Source organism: Pundamilia nyererei, unplaced genomic scaffold, assembly GCF_000239375.1.
Source record: "Pundamilia nyererei isolate P.nyererei 1_Seehausen unplaced genomic scaffold, PunNye1.0 scaffold00197, whole genome shotgun sequence".
Classification (NCBI taxonomy): Eukaryota; Metazoa; Chordata; class Actinopteri; order Cichliformes; family Cichlidae; genus Pundamilia; species Pundamilia nyererei.
The window spans coordinates 606017-629017 of NW_005187598.1; the positions used below are offsets into that span (position 1 = coordinate 606017).

A 23001-nucleotide genomic window follows, 5' to 3' on the forward strand; every position below is an offset into this window, starting at 1 on the left:
CAATTAATCAACTGGTTTTCTCACCACAGTGGACTAGTTACACGTTAATAGTTAAACAATGTATTCTGCATAGAAGAATTACTGAGTGTCATGATAATAAGTTCCAAGTGCTGGGAGACAAAATTGATAGAGCATATACTGCTTGCTTAGTTCCTTATCATTACATTAAAGTTCCTATCTTGTTCTTTAGTAGAATCATGTGTTGTTAGTTAGAAACCCCAACAGATTTTTTCCTGTGTAAGTGACAGAGGACATGATATCTTAGTGCAAGGAAAAATGTGTCATCTCTGAGGCCATAAATGAGAGGACTCAGACATCTAGGAGTAAGACTAAACATTATATAGTTGAAGTACCGTACATTAACATACAACATGAAATCAATCTGAAGGACAGCAGCTTCAATGAATGGGCACCACAGCTGGATGAGACACAACAACAGCTGGAAAGCATGAAGAGCCACTGTTCTGAGCCCTTTATGTGTTGACTTTTTGTTCTCTCCTGATGCGGCTTTGGCCACTTTCATTATTTGAATATAACAGAAAACAATGATAATCCACATAATCAAGAAGTAAAACTGACTTATAGCTGACCTGAGATGACCCTGCCAACTACGTAAAATGAACATCTCCACAGAGCAAACCCGGTACTGTGTGAAGAAGCTTAAGGATACAGATGCAAAGAAGACAGACAGAATCAAAATACAGGGCACAGAGCTGAGGCCGTGAATGATGAGGATGCAATGCAGAGCGCTGCGTGTGGAGCAAAGCTCTCCATGACGCAGGGGCATACAAATGGCCACATAGCGTTCCAGGGTCATTGCTGTCAAAGTAAATGGTGTGACAAAGTTACACACGGATGACACTGCAAACATAATAAGGCACAATGACACCTGTATAGATAAACGAAAATAGCTCAAGATCAGCAACAAATCTGTCAGAATTAAAATGAGACAATCAGACAGTAATGTGACAGCAAATAAGATGTAGCGCATAGTTCTGTAAAAGGCATCCTTCATAAAAAAGGTTATGATCAACAAAGTGTTGATGCAAAGGAAAACTCCTACCAAAACCTGAACAATGATGACTTGGTCATTGAGTTGTCGCATTGAGGATTCAACACCAATGAATGAGCTGTTGTCAACCATAAGTTTAAAAACACTTTTTTCTGCCTCTGAAGACAGAGCCATCCAGGAATAATTTATCTTTGTCTAAAGTGCCCCATTTAGAAACATTCATAACATCTGCAAATAGTAAAATTCACTCTAAAAAGCACACATATGCACATCTGCTGTATTGTCATTATAAATCAAACAGACTGAGAGACATAAAGGTAGTTGCCAAACCATTCTACCACAAAACTGCTTTATGCTGAGCTCTGTCTTTAGATAGGGTTATTTGTGCATGTGACTCCGAAGTAAATATTCCCACAATGTCATTACCACAGCACACATCTGTTACTGCTAATCCCTGTTGGATTCAATACTGTAAATGATGGGGAAAGTTCATGTTCAACTCTGGAATTGTGGCTTCTGTTATTTTTTTCGTCTGGTACCTAAAATATTTCCTTCCAGAGTAAGTCTCTGTTTAAATATGTGGCTATTGTTTCTGAGTTTAGGCCCAATACTATGACCTCACTTTTGTCCAAATTATAAGGTGTTAGCTGTGCCTGTCTGTATTTTAATTTGTACACATTCAACACACCAAAGTGATTACTCTCCTTTCATCTCAGACAACACTGTCATAAAGCGTCATGCCATTTTTCAGCAGAAATATATATATATTTTTGTTTTGTTTTGTTTTTTTTAACCCCAGAAGGTACCTCTCCAGCTTTTATTGTCATGGCAAGAGTTGCATAAAGACAGCAATAATTGTCAATACAATTTAAAAGGAGCACTTCAGACTGCGTTCAGGCCCTGTGGCTGTTGAGTCCGCAGTCTGGAGATCCATATCCTTTCATATCTCTTCCTCTGGCCCTCCGTCCACGTCGCACAGGTTTGAAGTCCCGTTATGCTCAGATGTTGTAATGTGTGTGTTTGAAAATGCAATACTAAAACGGGGTGCCCAGTCTGTTCCTCTCAATGCTATAGATATGTTATTTTAACCTCTCTAACAAAGTTTGACCTGTTTCGCCCACATAGAGTAGACGGCATTTTTCGCACCAGATGCAATAAATGATATTCCTCATATTTAGGGTCATTCTCTGCAGAATGGGTGCCCCTATTTTTCCATGACAATTGTACACAAAACAGTCTCAGCTTAAAGGCCCAATGGTCGGGTTTCGCTGATCTTATTCGCCTCATCTGTTCTGGTAATTTGGCCCTGACAAGAATGTCTCTTAGATTCTTATTTCTCCTATGGGCTGAGATTACTCTACAGTTTTGGAATTGTGTCAAACCGGAGGTGTGTTTCTTAAAGTTTGTTTTGAGTTGATGATGCAATGGTAGGTAGGAGCGCGAGTAAGTGGTTACCAGTGGCATAAGTCTGTTCGGTTCTCCCAGTTGTACCTGATTTTTGAGTCCGATTTCCCCCTGAATCATTTGAGACTTCACCTATATTCATTATGTTAGGATTGAGTCCTGCAAGTGTGCTACTTTTAATTGCTCTCAGAAACCTACTAGAGTAAGCCTCTTTCTGAGGCTCTGGAATAATACACTAATTGAGTCCTGAAGATCTGACTCCTTTGAGGATATTCTATAGAATCTGATGATTTGCGATTTTATGATGCCCTTGAAGGTGTGTTTAGGATGATAGCTACTCTTGTGTAGAAGAGCATGACAGTCTGTAGGTTTAAAGTAAACCTTAGTAGAAATTTTTTATCAGATTTTGATCCAATTGTTCCAAGAACACTGTCGTGTCCAGGAAGTTCACCTGTACCGGATGCATTTCATATTTGACTTTGATAGAGGGGTGGTGATTGTTGAGGATGTCAATAAATTCTGTGAATTTTTTCTCACCATGGGACCATAGGAAGGGGCATATCTGTGCCCCATAGCTGTACCCTGAACCTGTAAGTACTGTCTCCCTGAAAATTCAAAGTCATTGCATCTTAAACAGATTTCCAACAACTGCAAAAGTTCTTCATCCGGTCTCTTAGGGTCCGGATGCTGTTCCAAAATGTTTTTTTATTGTTCTTCGGCCTAATTCTGTATTGATATTCGTGTAGAGACTTTCAATATCAATTGTGAACAATTGCGTATTTATCGGTAATCGTATTGGTTTAATAAGTTCCAAAAAGTGATATGTGTCTTTCAGATAGCTAAGATGTTTACAAAAGAGAGGTCCCAAAAATCAATCTATATAGAGGGAGATATTATAAGTTGCGCTGCTGCAGTCCGATACAATGGGCCTTCCCGGCGGGATCACATTTGGTACTGTCCACATCTGTGGATCTTCAGGAGGTAGAAGGGAGGTAAAACTGCCTATTTCGGGGTTCATCCGGGCCATATAAGAAGTCTCTTTGTTTTGCAGTAATATATTTTTTACTATATAATTTACTCACAATACTGCAGACCTGAATTTGTGTATTTTGTTGAATGCTATTCTCAATAGATCTGTAATATTTGGCATTAGCTAACTGTCTATTAGCTTCCAAAATATATTGATGTTTGTCCAAAATCACAATCTTTGAGCCCTTATCCGCTGGTGTAAAGATAATGTTTTTATTTTGTTGAAGTTCCCTAATCAGTTCCATCTCCTCTCTTTCAGCACCGTCTGTACACCTTGTCCACGGTCAGAATCCTGCAGAGTCACGCGACTCGGCTTCAATTAGCTTCCTCACTCTCTCATCCAACTGGCCCCAAGTAGGTTCCCAATTAGATGGTAGCGCAAGACGAGCCCTATAGTCCCCATCCTTTTTATCCTCCCCAAAGTAATCCAAGAGTTTAATCCTCCTATAAGGAAATATCCCTCCATAAATCCTCCCTGTCTAGCGTACTTGGGGCTGGAATATAAGAAAGCCCTTTCTCTAATAATTCTATTTGTCTCATAGTGGGTTGGAATAGAGTTGATCAATTTAATATATTACTCTCCTCAGCACACCAAGTGTGTCTAGAGGATTTCAAATCATGCAACCCATCTGTGGGCAAATGAAAATCCAATTGAATTCTATTAAGTGGATCAGTGAAAGACTGTAAACAGAAGATGGAGGCCTGCTTCTCGTTACAGTGATCCCGAGTAGAATCTGAAGGGAGATCCCCTATATTAGGTTCAGTATGAGTTAAAAATCCAATTGCAACTCACTGCACCAGTGCTTGAATATTCGCCCCGCCGTTTCCTGAGTCCAGTGGATGTTATCTGTGACCGTATGGAATTGGTCCTCGGCTATACGGCTTATCACAGGCAAACGCTTTAGCGCAAACTCATTCACAATGTCTAAATTCTGTTTCTGTTCCCGAGGTAAGAAGTGTGAAAAATTAATCAATGGGAAGTAAATGGTTGCATTGGGGAAGACAGACTGAGCCTTCCTGTAGAGCATTCTAAGCTGTTTATGGACGTTTTATGTGGGTCCTGGTCTCTGTTATTGAAACCAAAATTGGTTTGGGAGAAAGATTATGGACTGAATTGCCAGTCCATAATCTTTCTCCTCTTACGGGCCTTATGGGTATTGGGAAAATGTACATATTTGCCGTTCTCTCTCTCTCTGTCCTTTGTTTTGAGTTATTTCGTTTTTGATGTGAGGTTGCCGCTGACACATTTAGGGAGCCCGCACCAAAAGTAATTTTAGGGTCAGATGAGGTCGTCTCAGTCGGCATTATTGCCCTTGACCGGGCCCTGCATCATCATGCTGTTATTTCCCGTTACTCTTTTAGCGGTGTCTCGCTCCCCTGTTCTTGTGTCCATTACAGCGGCACTCCCTTCGGCTTGCAACCTGTATTTTGCTGCCGTAGCAGTAGAATAAGAGAGAAGATGAGTGTTACTCTCCTGTTCAAAGCCATGAATTTGTAAGCCTGGGTCATTCTGAGAGACCGCCACATTGCTCCTTGCCTGTGTAGGCTGGTGAAGAGATACACTGGTCAATTTTGTGGGTCTAGAATAATGTTTATTTGTTCTTAAACTGCCCTTACTTTTGTTAAATTTGCCGACTGTTTCGATCCGATTAACATTACCTTCTGTGAAGTCACCTTCAGATGTTCGAAAGGGGGGTCTGTTTTCTTTCTCCCTATGTTGTCGGTCTCCCTCGCCCGCACCTCCTTGTTGTGAAGGCTGTAGGGTGAGGGGTGGAGAGGCAGACCCCTTTTGACTTACATTAGCTTTACGTGTCCCCAAATGAACCTGAGTGGGTGCAGCCAAGTTATTTTCCACAATTGTGGGTATTGGTGTTATAGGGGAGAGGGTCCAATTACAGGTCCCCTCTAGTGGTCTATTCATATGAGGGTCTATTGTTAATTCCTCTCCAAACGGAGTGGATTGAGAGTCCCGTGGGGGTGGATGGACCCTCTCTGGGCCCTGGCTATTCCTCCCTCTGTCATTTAAGGTCGCAGCCGTTGATCTGGTGTGCTTCCCAACTATCACTTTGGGGTAGAGGGACGGGTGATGTTCTTGTTCTGATCTTTGCAATGGTGGAAAATCTCCTTCACTGTCTATGTCAAAATCTGATGTCGATGTTCCCTCCAGTGATATCTCGGGGGATGATTCTACATAAACTGACCTATCAGGTGATTCTCCCTCCCCTGAAAAGAAGTTCTGTATGGTTTCCACAGTAGATTGAGAGAATCTAGCCTTATATCTTTTTCCTGCCCAAGCAATTGCTATTCGGAGAGCATTTTCATTAAAAGAAAGGTTAGCGTAGTTTGTAATCACGCTGATGTAATGTTCTTGCAGCGCCAGCAGGTTGTTCTCTAACCACTGTTCTGTATTCCTCTCTACTGCCCTTTGAACCTCCTTGAGTCGTTGAGGCTGGTTTAATGAAGCTCGTGAGTTTAATCACTTGTTTTGCCATCCCTCTTGGTGGATTTTTATTTGTAATGGCTAGATCTATGATTGCTTTATGATGGATTGCCTGTATTAATTTGAAATATTGTTTAGTCACGACACTTAATGTTGCCCGTTGCTAGCCTGAGGTTGGATGTATTCTACGGACCCGACATCGAGGACAAAGTGGGTCCCCGAGGAATAGGTTACCCTGTCATCCAGACGACGTCCTTGTTGTTCATCCTCCTGGTTACGCTGTATGTGAAAGTGTCGCCTTTCGTAGCCCAGTGCTTTTCCCACGCACTGTCGCCGAGAGACAAAGGTATGGTTTCTATTTTCCTTGCTTTCGTGAACCTGAGACTGGACTGCTCACTCCGGCTGCTGTAGCTTTGGTCAGCTTAACGGACTGGGACCCTGCAGTCAGCTCCTGTTCACTACAGTTACACCTCAAAAAAGACTGTACATGGTTGCATGTTCAAACGACATTTTGTTGGGACTGACTCGTAGGAACTGGGACTATTACCCTGTGAACATTGTAAATTGTGTCATGTTTGTGATGCAGTGTTAATCATTCTGGAGAAGAGAATTTCTTTGTTTCATTATATTATTTGTTTCGTGATTTTTTTTTTTTTTTGGATCCCCGTCTGTGGCTAGTGTAAACCCAGGGTTTTACAACAGTGGGATCACAATTGCCTGTTTCATTCGTTGAACCTGATTTCTTTTTATTTCTTTTGCATTTTTGTTTCTTGCCAGGGCCCATCATAACTGATGGATGGTACAAGTTCAAAGGGCCATCTGAGCAAATTAAAATTTAACATTGCTTAGAAGAGACCGTTTCATGTTTTTGTCTAACCCAAGTTGCCTTGGAGTAGGGGCACCCAAGCTATCTGGTTGGGGTACAGAAAATCGGAGGAAAGGTAGGCTAGGCTGTGTTTATGTCTGATAGTATAGTATACTCCAGGCAGGCATCGTTTCTCAAGATTGAATCCTGGAGCCCCTCTTCTGTGCCTGTAGCCGCCGCCAGACAGCTAAAACCATTCTTACAGAAGTAATTATCAGGGTCAACTTTACTGGGGGGGTGTCACGGACTCAGATCCCACCACCCTTTGGTTGTTCAGGGCAACCTGTGTGCGGGGCTAGTAGCCCCTTACAATGAGATTTGAGAAATAATTTGCTTTTGCTGCAGACATCGCTGATTGAAAAAAAGACAATGAGTCCTTGCAAGCCTGGAGAGATACTTCTAGTCTGGAAGATCGCCAGCGACGCTCTGCTTTTCTCCAATTCTTCTCCAATTCAAGAGCCCCTCATTTAGCCAGGGCATAGGGTTCCTTTATTGACATTTTAACTTCTTTACAGGAGCAACAGTGTCCAACAGTTCAAGAAGTGTATTATTAAAGGTTCGCAGTCAAGGTGTCCACACATAACTCCTGGGTAAAAATGGGGTCCAACACATCAGGTAGATGTAATTTAACTCCAAGCAATGCTTCGGGGCTAATATGACGAGATGATCTTCCCCTCTCAGAAGCTGGAGATTTAGGGATTAAAATATCAAATAAAATTGCTGGTCTAAAATAGGTAAAACACATTTTTCTCTCACCCATACATTCGTCTGTAACCCAAGAAAAGGTCTAGGGTGTGGCCCTTACGTGTTGGCCCGGACACAAATTGTGTGAAGTTTGAGGAATCAATTACATTTAAGAAATCTTTGACCAGGGGTTTATCCTCACAACACAGATGAATATGAATATGTCCGGGAGACACTACTGCTGGGCGGGGGCTGACTCCGCTGAGTCCGTGGTTTGGCTGGATCTTTACTGTTACGGTTGACATGGAGGACTCACACGCAGGACTCCGGGGTCAGATGCACACAAAGTTCACTGGGTGTATATACAAAAGGTGAGGGGACAGGGCTCCAGGGAAACCCAGGGGAAAAGCACTCAATCCTCTTCAAACAATACACGCACTCAACCAGTCTCTCTCTCTCTGACGTTCACCACACAGGAAACACAGGAAGTCCGTACGAGGGAAAACTTGCTGAGGGTTGCCTTCACTAACGCGAGTCACACACAAAGATCCACCGAAGAACAGCAGTCGCTCCCTGGCCTAAATGCTGGCCACACTAATGAGGCTCAGGTGTTTCTTCCTGTGAGGGGCGTGTGCCGAGGGCGTGAACCCGCAATGAGAGGGCGAGAACGAGAGAGAGAAAGGCAGAAACTGCAGATCAGCGCCCTGCTGATCCTCCAGGCCGTGACACTGTCTTGTATTTCCTGTTTTACTTTGACGGTCTTATGTCCTGTGTGAATGCAATCAGTTTTGCGTCCTCCCTGTCTCGTCGTGTCAGATTAGGTTCAGCTGTATCCCCCTTCTGTGACGTATTTCCTCGTTACCTTCTGTGTATATACAGAGGCTGTGTTTTCCTTTGTCTCTTGTTGGTTCATCTGTGTATTTCCCTCATGTTTCAGGTTTTTAGTCTCATGTACTGTTTAGTTCTCTCAGGATAGATTTTGTTAGCTCCGTGTTAGTTGTTCTATGCTTTTGTTTGTTGTTCTGTTCTGCTAAAATAAAGCCTCGCTTTCTGTTCAACATCCACCTTCGGCTCCATTGTCTGCGTTTCAGTCCAGTGTTACTAGCAGACCAATAGAAATGCACTCAACATGCCCAGATTTGATCTCACTCTGCCCATTCTATCAAGCATCACTGGTGGTTTGTGTATCCTAGGTGCAGCCAAGTATCCCAGAATGCATTTGGTCCAAAATTCACAAAGCAGCAATGGTGGATGAAGCTGTAAGTAAAGTTAGAAAGACTGTTTTTGTGATGTGTAAACTTGATTGATGAAGACACTGGCTAGTTTCTAGTTACGGCCAAATGAAGCACTGATGCTTGTTTTAAAGAAAATTATTATTAATAATTTATTTATTTAAAGGAGAAAAGGTCAATCTCATTTCCAAGAGAGACCTGGCATCATGGATGCAAAAGTCAAAATGCATTTCATCGCACAATATAACAATAAAAAATAAAAAAAACACAAAATTCTATACAAACATGTGCAAAATGTACAATAGCAGATCATTAAAAACAGCCACTGTTAGGTTTTGTATTGTTGATTGCCAATTATGCTTAGAAATATTTAACCATATATGCTTAGAGGTGTATAATCAATTGTGTAGTGATAGGCTGTGTGATCTTTAGCAGGCTACAAAGGCTTGGTGTGTATTCCACACTAGAATGCACACCTACATCCTGGGAGCATGGGAAGAGGTCGTACCTTGTCTTATTGTTTTATGGTAGGATAAACGTGGCTATATACACACACACACTGTACTCTTTGTGTGTATGTAGACATCATATGTTAATGAACCTATGCATATTCATGTAACCTCAATAAAAGAGCAGTGTTACGGGGGAACGGACGAGAGCAGCTGGGGTCAAGCGAAGGAACGGCGTTTGTGCGGCACGAGAAACATGAAGAACTTTGCCTACTTCGTGTCTTGCTTGCTGTGTAATTATATTGCCTTCAACGTTCCAGCGGATAGGTTCAAGCTACAAACCTATCAGCCACACTGACTAAAAGCGTTTTTCTCTGCTTCTTTCAAAATGGACTTGAACTCCCCCACGGTAAGTAAGACAGGTTCATCACGCAAAGCTTTTCAACACACTCCCCTTTGGTGACATCTGGTGGCCAAAAATATGAAGAGCAGCTGCCTGAACCTACGAGTTAAAATGAACTTTGTTATAACTGCCCACTCTACAGAGCTCAATAGACAGTTTATATTTAATATTGTGTGACAGTTCTTTCTGATATTGGGCTACCATTGTCGTATCTTAATATCAAATATAAATCTTTTTTTGGGGGGGGGAGGGGGTGAAATATTGCTCTTTCTTTTTGACTAAGAAAACATTTTGATGAATAGACCTTCCTTATTTAAACGTCTGTGACGCCCTCGGCCTGGAGGTAACCTGGGCAGAACCAGAAATGCGGCTCCTGCCTTCAGCTCCGACCAAGAAAGAGCCAAAAACACTGAACAGTTGCAAATGCTATGCAGCTGTTTATTAACTTTGTCAGTCAGAAACACAAAGTGTTGAGTCGTCAAGGAGAGAGGCGAGGTATCAGTCATCTGGCGGTTAAGAGCTTGCTGTTCATCCAGTAATCCATCTCGGGAACAGGAACCATTTCCACTCAATCGCTCAGCACCTGTGTCTGTCAAGACACCCCCCCCCCCCCCCCACCTCCTTTTACCTGGGAGGGAGGGGAGAGAAAAACCCACATCCTCTGGTGGGAGGAGTCCCACATATAAACACACACATATTTATACATGATCTTGGGTTATGACAATGAGCTCTGATGTTCTCTCACTTTGCTTGTGACTTCTTGGCGTTTGTAAACATTATATATAGTAATGTAAACAATGTTTATTTATGAACAGGCAGAAGATCCTCACTTGCTCCACTGGCTCCTTGTCGCTCACACAAGATCACCACCTAAACACACCACAAATCCTATCAGTGATTCGCTTCCTTATAGACCATTGAATCAGGTACTGAAGCAGTGATGTACCAAACGAACTTCACTCACCACATGACTCTGGCCAGCTGAACCAAGCCTCGACATGGTGCTTCTGAAGCGCTGGACCATCCCTAGTTTTCGGAGAAGTCCGTTACCACTGACCTAAGAGCTTTGTGTAGCATTTCAAAGATGTTCAGCTACTTTCCACCTTTGAAACATCTTCTGTGTGAATTTCAGCTTTCAACCATTCTGTTGGTTTTCAGGTGAACGGTTCAGTGTATTTCAGCTCATTCAACTTTCTTTTGTACCAAAGATTAAGCAATTCTAAAAATTCAGCTCAAACCACTGAGCTCTCAGCATTCACACTGCATTTTCTTCAGGATATGTGTTCTGTGTTTATAATATCACATTCTGTACATTTTTCACCCGCTATCTCCTTTAAGATCAATCCTCTAAAAAACACATTCAACTAACATTAGATTCCTCTTCCTATGGATATGTTAGCTTGTTTTTCTCATTTAACACACATTTTTTTAAATATTCAACTTACTCAACAAAACATTATCATGTATTTGAATGGGGAGACTCTTCCAATCATTATTCAACGTATTCCTCTTTAAACCCAAACTACCTTCACATACATTCACCTACAGACACCGTTCAATCTTTAAAAAGAAGCCAAGACACTGAACTGACATTGAGCTTGTATTTATCTTGTCAATCTCTTATAGTTTTTCTTCAGTTCCAGTTTAAGTTTCATGCTTTCTTTCACCCATTTCAGAGTTTATACTGAGTGTCTATGGCAGTGGTTCGCCCCTCCTCCAACAACACACACCCATATTTTGTTTATTTCACACCTCAAACATTTAGTAAACAATTAAACACATAAAAGTAAACTGCAATAAATTAAAGGTAGTAATAAAATAAACCACTAACTCTTTTATGTTACATCCACACCTACACGGGTATTTTTGAAAACACAGCTGTGTTTGGACCTTTCGTCCAGCCAGTGGACGTAAACGGCGTTTCGAATCACTGAAAACAGAGATTTTTTAAAACTCCTTTTTTGCGTTTACGTGTGCACGAGGAATACAGAGTTCGTCACGCAACGTCAAAGGTATGTAACTTTTTTCACGTCACGCTGTGCGCCACGTTATTGTTTACATGAGATGAATTTCTACAATCGTGGATAGAGACAAAATATTGTTAATCTGACTACAGGTCTTCAGTTTATCTGCAGGTTTTACACGCTTACACACACACGCAGTTACTGTCCCTCCATTACAAACGCAGAGGCGTCACGGTGTAACTATGTTACGTGTAGTTGGTTTTTTTCCTGTGTAATAATATTCAACATTGCTTAATTAATACATTTTTCAAAAAATGTCTCTCTGTGCAAAATGGGTTCAAAAATTTAAACAGCTGTGGGATGCTGTTTGTCCGTGATCTAAACAGCCCAGCGCTGCTCCCGATGCAGCAAAAACCAATCCTGCAGGGAGACCTACCTCGGCACCTGTGCAGGTGAAGCCAAAGGGAAGATTTGCTTCACCATATTTTCTAGTCTTTGGCTTAGAATGAAGTTGGTTTGGAAACATATTCAGCGACGCTTCATCTCCTGCTTTGTGTTTGTGTGGGAGCCCCGTCAAAAAAACAGTCCATTATGCTAGCAGTGTCCAAGCGTTCTTTTATTTTATTTTCGTATCGCGCCCCCCCTTCAATGACCCCCTAGGGGGCGGGCCCCACACTTTGGGAACCTCTGGTCTATGGGACGTTGGTCATTTCAGTGAGAGGGCCTGCAGAAATAAAACAAAAATATTTTTCAACTGCTGCTATGTCCACAGACATCATTTTACCCTCAAAAAGTAACCGTCGTTGTCCACTCTCCACCATGTGTGCGAAAGAGCCCCAAACGTGGTGTCACCTAGCAGCCACGGAGCAGAAGCCACAGGGGACTGCGGTGACAAGCCCGCAGGCCCTGTCAGCAGCCAGTCGCAGCAGAGCGGACCGAGCCTTGGTCCCAGAGGCCCGAAGTCCAAGGGCACCTCACCCCCTGGAAGTGGCCTGACCCAGCCACGGGCGCCAGCCAGGCCCCGCCAAGCAGCCACCGGGAGTGAGCCGGGTACATAACTGAGTGGCCAGCCCCAGACACCGAGAACCACCGACACACTGACAGCTGAGGGTACCAGTCACCGGCAGGGAGTGTGGTGCGGTGGGGCGACAGGCCTCCACACCTGGGGGGGCCAGAGAGGCGGATGCGGAGACTCGACCTGACCCATAGACTGGCACAGACAGACACAAACATGCATTCCCACCCTCATGCACACAAATACAAATACTCAGCACTCGCCCAACATGGAGACAAACAGAAATGAACACTATACACCCATTTACACTCCCCAAACATACTCTGTACTCCCAGGTCCAAGTATCGCTACCCCCAAGGGGGCAATAAACCCCCAGACCCAGGAGATACTACCCTTTTCCCTGGGGTGGAGGCAAGCAGACCGCCTCCGCCCCAGCAGCCACAGGGAGGCCCAGCGTCCCGGACCCCAGCCAGACTGTCAACTCCTCCCAGCCCCCTGACCTGATGGTGTACAGAGAATAGGGGTGTGAGAGGCGAATGTCTTCTAACCAACCCATAAAGATACATTTTCAGCAGGGAAGACCCCACTTTTTAAATCAGTCCTCTGACCACATTTTTACACCAGGAACAAAAAACCCCACACTGTTGTGTAGAACAAGTCTTTTGGACCCTCATGGTTTAAAAAACTATTTTCAAATTCAAATTCAAATTCAAATTTTGGTTGGAGTTACTGTAGAAGCAGTCTTTCAGCAGGTGCAGGAACTGGATCTGAACCTCCACCTTCAGCTACCAACCGAGCCACATTCCACTTTGCCAGTACCCATCAGCTGCTGCAGAAGTTTCCTAGGCTAATCAAGCCCAGTAAGACTACTTCTTCAGCTTGATGATTCCCTTCGCCATCAAGCTGAAGAAGTGTCCACTGGTTCGGGAATTATCACCATGACATTCGCCATCCATCTTGAGGCCATAGCTCCTTGTAGCAGCCTCAGGAATGAAAGGGCAGAACACGGTCATTCAGACTTAATGTTCTCACCCTCCCTTGAAATCCTGTCAAAGTTTTGCCTCAGGTGGGAGTTGAAGATCTCCTGGCCCAGGGCCTCTTCCAGGTAGTTCTAGTGCACCTTCACAATTCATTTGGGGGTGCCAGGTCTGTCCAGCATCCTCCTCTGCCAGCTGATCAAACTCACCATCAGCTGATCAGTTGACAGCTAAGCTATAGAAACTACAGAGGGATGAAGTTGATGAGCCATGTTGTGAATCTATCAGAAAGAGCTTGTTGCTGCATTATCGAACACCACCATTGGACTAATGAAGACTGGAAGAAGGTATTATGGACCAATGAATCAAAATTTGATGTCCCCCACTCGCCTTGGTCATGCGGCGAGTAATTTACACTCGCACTGGCACTCGTACTCAATTCAAAGGAAGAAAATCTCATGGAGGCTTGGGGCACCTCTCGAACTGCAAATAACAGAGGGTCTAACCAGCAATTCCTATTGCATTTATCCTCATGAATGAACTTCTGAATGATGGACATTAAAGTCTTATTCTGCCGTTCTAACAGCCCGTCAATCTGAGGGTTGTCAACGCTGGTCCGAACAGATTTAATGCCAATAATGCGTACAGTTCTTTCAGTATTTCTTTTGGAATACCAACTCAGGAGATGACCTGAAACAGCACCTGCGCCACACTCTTTGCAGAAATGATGCCCAGCAGCACTGCTTCCGGGTATCGCGTTGCATAATCCACTAGAGTGGTGTCCCGGCCGCCCACACTTCCAGCACTTCTGCCCTGGAGTCTATGCATCTCTCCATGACTCGGGAGCAGCAGCAGTCGCTTGCCCCTGTGGAGGGAAAGCGGAAAAAAACAGGCTGGTGTTACGTAGCACAGGGGCCTGCTCTACCGGTGCAGGTGTAGGGACCCTGCGCCTCAGCGCTGGCATCCGGGCATCCGGGCTGCCTCCTTCAAGCTCCTTGGCTCTGGCAACCCGGTGGTCCTCTGCCAGCGTGACTGCTGCCTCCAGGCTCATGGCCGGTGGTAATGGACCCATTGCGGTATTTCCGCTGGTAGCCCCTCCACCGATTGCTCTAGCACAATCTTGTCCAATATCCATTTGGTCCAGCACAGCCCAGCAGATGTCAGTGAAGCTGCCCCGTGAGAACTCAAAGTACTTTCTATTACAAGTCTCATTTACACACAGATTCATGCAGTGCTTTCATCTACGTCTAATATAAAAGAATATGCACATACACACCCCAGTGAATGCATCAGTGGCAACTCTGTGTTTAGTGTCTCACCCAAGGATTCTTTGAGACATGTACTGGATGGGCTGGCCATCCTGGGACCTTCTGATTGGTAAACGACTTACTTCACACCTGAGCAACAGCCATCCCATTTGTCTTGCACCTAATATAACTGTTACATTCCAGGATGACCTGTACAGAAACTGAGTCATTCTTTAACCCCTCTCTTTTTATATCTTAGTGTACTGTATGTGTGTCAGGGTCTGTGACCCAGCATTTTGAGTTTATTTTGTATTTTTTAATTCTTCATGATGCATTAATGTTAAGTTCTAGTGTGTTATTAGCATTTCTTTGTTAGGTTTTCTTTAGTTCAAGTTTCACCCTTGCTCCCTTGTTTATGTGTCTTGTCCTCTGTGATTTGTGTCCCGTTCCCCTTACCTGTTTCCATGTTCCTGTCCTTCTGTATCGTTCTGTCTCCTCTTATGAGTTTCATGTCTGCCTGTTCCTTATTGTCAGTCTCCGTCTCTCCGTGTTTCCTGTTTTATTTTGAAAGTCTTGTGTTTCCATGTTCAGTGTGTTTATTTTTGCTTCCCTTGTGGCGTCATGTTCATGTGTGTCAGCTGTGTTTCCACTTCCCTCGTTATCCTTCTGCGCATTTAAGTCCTTTGCCTCCTTCTGTTCATCGTTGGGTCATCTGTGTCTTTCTGTTCCACGGATTTCCTGTTGACGAATCAAAACCATGTTTTGATTCATGCTCATGTTTATAGTTAGTGTTTTTCCATGTCTAACTTTTGCCCAGTTCAGGTTATAATTTAGTTTTGCCTCGGTTCACCTTTGCCTTTTGAGTTTCTTGTCAGCCTGAATAAATGGCTCGCTTTTTGTTAAACTTTAGTCTGGTGCCTTGCGTATCTGCTTTTGGGTCTCCTCTTCAAGCACACCGGCCAACCCAGCCCTGACAATGTGTCCGTGTCTCCCCAAACCCCCACCTCCTCTACCAACTGCAGTTTTTCTCATTAGTCAGTGGATGAAAATAAAGACTATGTAACCCCTGATTTTCATGATCTTTGTCTACTAGGTTTAGCTTTCCTCTTCCTCTCTTTTCGAAATGTGTGAATAACACAGTTAAGTCTTGCCTTGAACTCCTTGAACTTGTGTCTATGAAATTTCTTGTATCTACAACGACACCTGTTCCTTCATGGCGATGAAGATGTAATTTTGTTCTGTTGTACAATGTTCTTTGCATGTTTTGAATTTTTTCTTTTTATCTCAGTGTCTGTATTGTTAGTCTGCTATGTTGCTTTTTTTGTTCAGACAACATCTGGCTTGGAAAAGAAAAGAAAAGAAAGTATTTTCTTTGTCTTCTTGAAGCTTCTGTAACATTTTCTCTTCATCTGAAAGCGTCTAAGGACTCAACGTGCTGTGCAGGATGTGAAGCTTCTCGAGAAGCATTGGTGATTTGTAATGTTGGGCTAAAAAAATTATTTCTTGAAGCAGCATGGCTGACATATGTTATATGTGTCTTGATAAAAGCAGCGACTGCCCAGACTCAATAAAACAAGGAGCTGGTTTAACCTCCTAAGACTCGAACTCTTTCATAGCATGCATTTTTAATTTCTTTGCTATTTGGGTTGATTGGAACACGATGAATGTAAAAACAAAGAATTACCAGATTTTTTTTTTTTTTTTTTTTACCTGATTTTTGTTTCTGAGAAAAATGAGATCCACATATGAGGAAATTTGATTTAAATTGTGATAGAACAGTGGCAGTATAAAGTCCTATTTTTGTCTAGACAACCCAAAATATCATGTCCACATATGTGGACACCAGGTCTCAGGAGGCTAAAATAAAGGCTGCTGAAGCTTGCAATATCATTTAGCTCAGGTTCTGGTTTGGAGTCTGTTTGGTGTGACTGTATAGCAAATTACTGACATGTGTAATACGTAGCATTAAATGATGTGCACCTCCATAGGCTGGAATTGGATGATTTTCAATTTGAAAAAAATTATTGAAATTCATTTGTGCATAATGATTGTTGTTGTCAAAACATTTTGGGGAAAGCATGTGTAATTAAAAAACAAACATTTATACTATAGTTATCTACACGTTATATAGAAATTATTTTGTATATTATTTAACTGACTTGAAGTTCAATTTCAGATTTAAATAAGCAAAAATGTTTGTTTTCTTTAAAATAAATAAACACAATTGATTAGAAAATAAGAGAATTTTAAAATGATTTAAAAGGAGTTCATCTCAAAATGTTTCATTACTCAAAAATGGCTTGAAGACAAATTTTTCATTTTGCATTCAAACTCATACGCAGAGGGTGAAGAAAAGATTGTGCAGTTGAGCTCAGTGTACAGAAGTTTAGTGTTGTGGTGTTAGTGGTGGTTTTACATGAGCCATTCTTTATCTGTATTAACAACTGTGCTAACAGACATTTCATTCTGTACCATTTATTTCTACATCTATCAGGGCCTCCAGCAACCTTCCAGGGTCAAAGGCTCCTGGTAAATTAATACACAACAAAGCAAATATGAAAACTCCATATTTAACTGTTCTAAGGTCACTTGCAACAATTCCACCAACAGCTCACTGAAATGCAGCTTCACTGCTGAGCATTCATGAACGCACACAATCCAGCATCAGTGGTGTAAAAATCGGTCAAGAAATCTTTTCAGAAGATGTTAGACAAAACTGTTCAGCTGCATTTATACTCAGATTCTACTCTACTGTTGTACAAAAATTAATTTTCTTAGAGACGAAACAACAAATTAATCTTCACTGTGCAGAGGTTGTATTTTACCTAAAGATGCTTTTCATCTTTCCATATTTTCCATAGCAACATACTGTTTAAACACCGCATATTGACCGTCAATAGAAATATACATATTGAACAGTACAGCTTGATCACAATACAAGAGCCGTTTTTAAACCAATGCACACACGTGTGTTTAATCAGCTTTACCATCACACGTCTCTTCTCTGTTTCAATGAAAGCAACTGTTGTTTGAGATTTATTAGCTAGCTCCACGTCCAACATGAATTGTTGGCATCACCGGGACACACAAAGATAAATGCAAAAACAACAGTTACTATTTTCTCCCAAGACATATTCATTCATGCAATTGCCAAGCTAAATATATAATATCTGTAACTGAAATTATTTACAGTTACTGAGAAAAAATCTAATTGTTGAAAATGCAGTTTAACACAGTAATGCCCCAGAAGACCTACACAGAGCCATCGTTACATCAAGGTGGCTGGGAACATGACGGGCCCCAAATCTGCTTCAAAATCTTAGAGCCCAATTTAGGGATTCAAATGGAAATCAGATGTACTAAGTTAAGTGCAATGGTTACATTATGTTTTAGACCTTTATTTTCTATTTTAAACCACCCTAACACTACTGTGTAATTAAATATTATTCTTTCAAATCGATTAATAGTTTGTTCTTGATGTTCTGGGGCTTTGGCTGACCTTTGCTAATATACCTGCAGAAACCACATGGGGGCCCCAGAGCTTAACAGTCACAGCAAGCGGCGCTGACAAAATTTCCCAAGGATTTAATACCACACAGTCCAATGCTCTTCTATCTAATGCCCCTGGCCCAGGCTTCATATGCTAATCTATGACTGACAGCACCATAATTCCCGGTGGTGATTTGGGCTTTTGATTATGGACTGGAACAATAGCAAATCAGAATATGATTACATGTAAATCAAGCAAGATGTTTGCTCAACCACTGCAGACTTAGACGAAGCACGGAGCAAAGGTTTAACCCCGTAACAAAGTACCAGGTTTCTGTTTCAGAGAATATTGTGCAACGCTGTGTTCAGGGAGAAAGGATAGGGCCAATGAATCTGGTAGGCAGGCAGATTTCTCTATCTTTATGTTTTAGGGTCAAGGCAGCAGCTGCAATCGATGTTGACACCACTGATGACATTTCATCTTCCATCTTAAAATCTTCAAATATATATAAATATATACATTCCCCTAGAATTATGTGCAGTTACTGGTAGAGACAGTGTGGAGCCACTAACACAGCAGAACACACTAATATCGATCTGGCATTAATGTAATAATTATTAACTTTATATTGGTTCACACAACAAGTCTTTCTAAATGGTTTGATATGTTTGCTGGTAACAGTAAACTGCACAAACAAGAAAACATCCTGTTATTTTGGAGGTGGGACTGCAACTATACATTACTTGTATGTAATTACTCACATTGCATGGATTAAACAAACAAGTTAAATAAAAAAAAATTAGAAAATGACCAAATAAAATCCAATAAAGGTTCTTTGTGTAAAAGTGCCCTTCAAATATGAAACATATATTTTGTTACTTGTGTGTCCTCAACTGCTGACTGAAGAGCAGGCAGTCGTTTACATTTCAAAGATTTTCCTGTGAATGCCTGACCGGAAATTCTGCTACATAGATGCTGTATGCATTACTGGCATTTTCATAATAATTCTCGTTTGTCTTAATTATCATTAAAAAACAAGTTTGAATCAGCCAACCTTAAAATCATAACACTGTTTGTTTTGTAAGGACTAAAAAATAATCTGAAGCTTTACCATTTTTAGTAGGCAAAAAATACCAGCCATTTAGGAAGTGACACATGCCTTAAACTGCTAATTAGGGATTCTGAAATAGTTATTAGGTAGAGTAGCTTTCAGATCAGGAGATAGTTATTTAGATCATCATGAATAATGAAGAGAAAGAACATGAGCTACCATCTAAACTTTTGGAATCATGCCTAAGTGCATAGTCTTAATAAGAAATACATGTCAAGAGGTACTTAGACGTTGTGCACACAATGGTTTATCACATCTGCAAAATCAGATTTTTTTTCAATACTGAAAGTTAATGAAGCTCCAAGGGCATTTTTTGTATGGCAGAAGTGAAATGAAATGGGTGTTTTGATTAGATGAGACATTACCAGACTGAATGACTTTCTTTTGTTTTGGCTGTATGAGAATATGTGAATACTTTAGCTTGGAGATCGACGCCGGTCTAAAGGCATAAAGGATAATAAATGTGAAATACGTTTTAAAGCAAAGTCATTCACAGCTGCTGACTGTGACTGCCTCAACCTTTTCTTTCTACATTTCCAAGTGTGATTCCTTTTCATCTCTCGGTAAGACTGTGATTTCTCTTTGATGCAAGCAACCTGACAGAAAAAAAGAGTCTTAAACGTCCCGCTGACTGAGGAATGCCATCTTGCAAAACACTTGTCAAAGAAGTTGCTCCAATTGAGAAAAACAAAAACAGGAGCGATGAAGGGCAAAATTCTTCTCATACCTCATTTATTCCTCTGGGTATTCATTGTGCCTTTATATGACTGCTCTGTTTTGTTTGGTGACAATGTGCTGCTGTGTACCTTTATTGACTATCTCGCTTTCATATGGGAAGATTGACCGCTAGTGAGCCCAATTATATGATGCTAAAAGTAAGATCATTTTTTAAGCACTCCTCATCTTTTTTAATTGACATGTAGCCTTCTATCTGGGCGCTGAGATGCTGCAGCCTCATTATTGGTGCATACAATTTAAATCTCTTCATCTTGCACACAAATTTCAACATTAGGCGTAAAACATGCCCTTCCAAACACTGAGCCAGCACCATTTTAAATTTGTTTGCATGTGGCTTTGTTTTCATTATCCATGGCTTGCTGCAGCTCAGTGTATTTATCCCATTCTCTCCCTTTAGATTTGCTGTGCAGCTGTGTTTGCTTAACACATAAGACATCCCCTCATTAATTGACTGTTGATGTACTAGGAGCATACTTAAAGGCTCCAAAAATGCAGACACAAATCTTGACTTGCTCCAACAGCAGAGGGTTTGGGATAAATATTCCTGATCGACATCTTTTCCCTAGATTCGTACAGCCTATACATATGGCAGTACTGTAGGTGGCCAAACAAAGCCTAAGACCCAGTCGCGTATAATGAGTATTCAAGTGGTGGTCATCGCCGTTCATTGTTCACCGAGGCTTTGTTTCATCAGGACAATATGGACCAATCACCATCAAGGAAAACAGGTTGTTCTAAAATAATTTCGCAATAAATTTTGTGCAAAAGTAAACACTGAGGCTTCAAATAAAACAGGAAGATGGCATAAAACTGTTTCATTCAATGACATGAGTACATTGTGGTGGTGTGTGGTCGGTGGCTCCGCTGCAGAGCAGAGACTGGCAGGGCAGCTGCGATCAGTTCCCTATGTCAGTGTCAGTCCCTAAGTTTGGTAGTGAAATAAATACATCCTCACTTTTCCTGCAAACACACTGTGTGTGTGTGGTGTGTGTTGGGGTACGTGATACACATACACAGGTCTGAGCCACAGTCTTTACTGGAGCTGCACAGCTCCTAGGGTAAATCATTGAGACGGCGCTTCCTGGATGTGTGCAAAGCAGTAATCTTTCCCCCAGAGGATTACCACTGCAGCAAGATGACAGCAGAAGACTGACCTTTAGCATTTGCCTGATGGCTGCAGGTTGCGGCAGCAAAGTGGCTGCAGCCCATGCCATTGAGGGGGGAGGTGCAGCTGCTGGAGGTAGTGTTCCTCAAGCAATTCGTGGAGAGACGGCACAATGGGTACCACCATCTGCAGAGCAGCCACTGTGGGCCAGTGACCCATTTTTTCTGAACTTTCTCCCCAGGTCCTGGCGGCCCCTGGTGTTGCATCCGCAGGGCGCCACACCACGACCAAGGCAAGAGTGTGGGCTGCCGTGACACCTGTCTCGGGAGTGCCCGTTGATGGAGGAGGGGCATGTGTTCCATGTCGACGGGGCTCTGGGACCTTTCCTCAGTCCAGGAGGGACATACAGTGATCCGGTAAGGTGCCAAGAGGGTATATGCTATGGTGGACTGTTCACAGACCATGGTCCACCCAACCGTTATATGGTCGGGCATTGCTGAAGGAAGAATTAATGGAGGTTTGGTTTATAACACACACAATAATACTATAGTGCCACTGGAAATTAAATATAAGGGTTTAATGCTGCCTCTAACCTCAGCCTGACACATTGCTTCATTCTGGGAGCAGATTGCCCAGAGGTATTGGGACAATGTGTGGGGATGCATTCATGACTGCTAGGGACTGTCTAGGCTGTGTTCAGTAGTGATGCGAGATCATCTGATGTTGCTACCATAGCGTACACGGGATGGGGTATGATAAAACCCTGGAGTGAATCATAGCCAGATTCTTTTTAATCTACATTCGGAGGGATATGCACCAATGGTGTGCATCGTGCCCGAAATGTCAGCTGAAAGTGGCTTTACATCCATTACTGTTAATGAAGGGTCCTCACTGGGCCACTGAAGATGAATGGGCGATATCACTCTGTATTAGTTCTGGTGGCTTATGCCACGCAATATCCCAATGCATGGTGTTGCAGAGGTGCAGTTTTAGCCACAGGCATTGTTTCAGGTCATCTCCCCATGAGGCATCCCAAAAAGACACTGACTGACCTGGGCCTTACACATTAAAGGAAGTGCATGAATTATTGGGTATTAAGTCTGTTTGGATGAGTGTTTATCATCCTCAGACTGACGAGTTAGTAGAGTATTTGAACAAAACCGTAAAATCCACCATTCATTAGTTCATTCATGATGATGAACGCAACTGGGAATGCTGGCTAGACCCTCTGTTGTTTGCAGTGTGGGAGGTGCAGCAGGCCTCCACTGGATTTTGTCCCTTTGAGTTACTGTTCAGGAGGAAGCCACAGGGGTCCGAGCTTAATCCTAACCCTAACCCATTGGGAGGAGCCTCACGGTGCTAATCTTAATCACCTGGGGACTACAAGGCTGAGGAGGTAATGCTAGCTTGCAGGGTTGCCGCTGATGTGGCTGCTGCTGAACTGTTTCCGCAAACTGAAGCTCCTCAGGCCACTGTCCAGAATAGCGCTCTCTCTTCCTGGGAGCTGGCTGCAGCACCGAGGGGGAGGCACTGGAGGACATCATGAGACGCGCTAGTTCCATTATCTTCCTAAAAGCATCGATTATGGCAGGTGAGACCAAGGACTGGAGGAGGTGGAGATTCGTCCTCATAATAGCCACGGCTGTGTTAACCATAACTGCCATGCTCTTCAAGTCGGGAACCGTGAGAACACGGTCGAGGATCGCTTGGATCCCGCTCACCTCCTCCTCACCTCCTCACTCAGACAGAGATGAGTCCGCTGGATCCACTGTACGGTCGCGATTATACGGCTTGGGGGTGGGCACGTTATACAGCGTCCAGAGGATGGTCTGTGTA

General features: G+C 42.6%; 1 protein-coding gene across 1 annotated transcript; it reads right to left on the bottom strand.

Moving 5' to 3' along the window:
- Nucleotides 1-205: 205 nt before the first annotated feature.
- On the bottom strand, nucleotides 206-1144 carry LOC102199505 (mu-type opioid receptor-like). The gene has a single exon (XM_005747458.1). It carries the CDS (start codon nucleotides 1142-1144, stop codon nucleotides 206-208), a length of 939 nt encoding a protein of 312 aa, XP_005747515.1.
- Between the last annotated feature and the right edge of the window lie 21857 nt (nucleotides 1145-23001).

What these genes read in the sequence shown, in the direction of transcription:
- LOC102199505 (XM_005747458.1), bottom strand. Translation starts at nt 1,144, where the DNA reads ATGGTTGACAACAGCTCATTCATTGGTGTTGAATCCTCAATGCGACAA.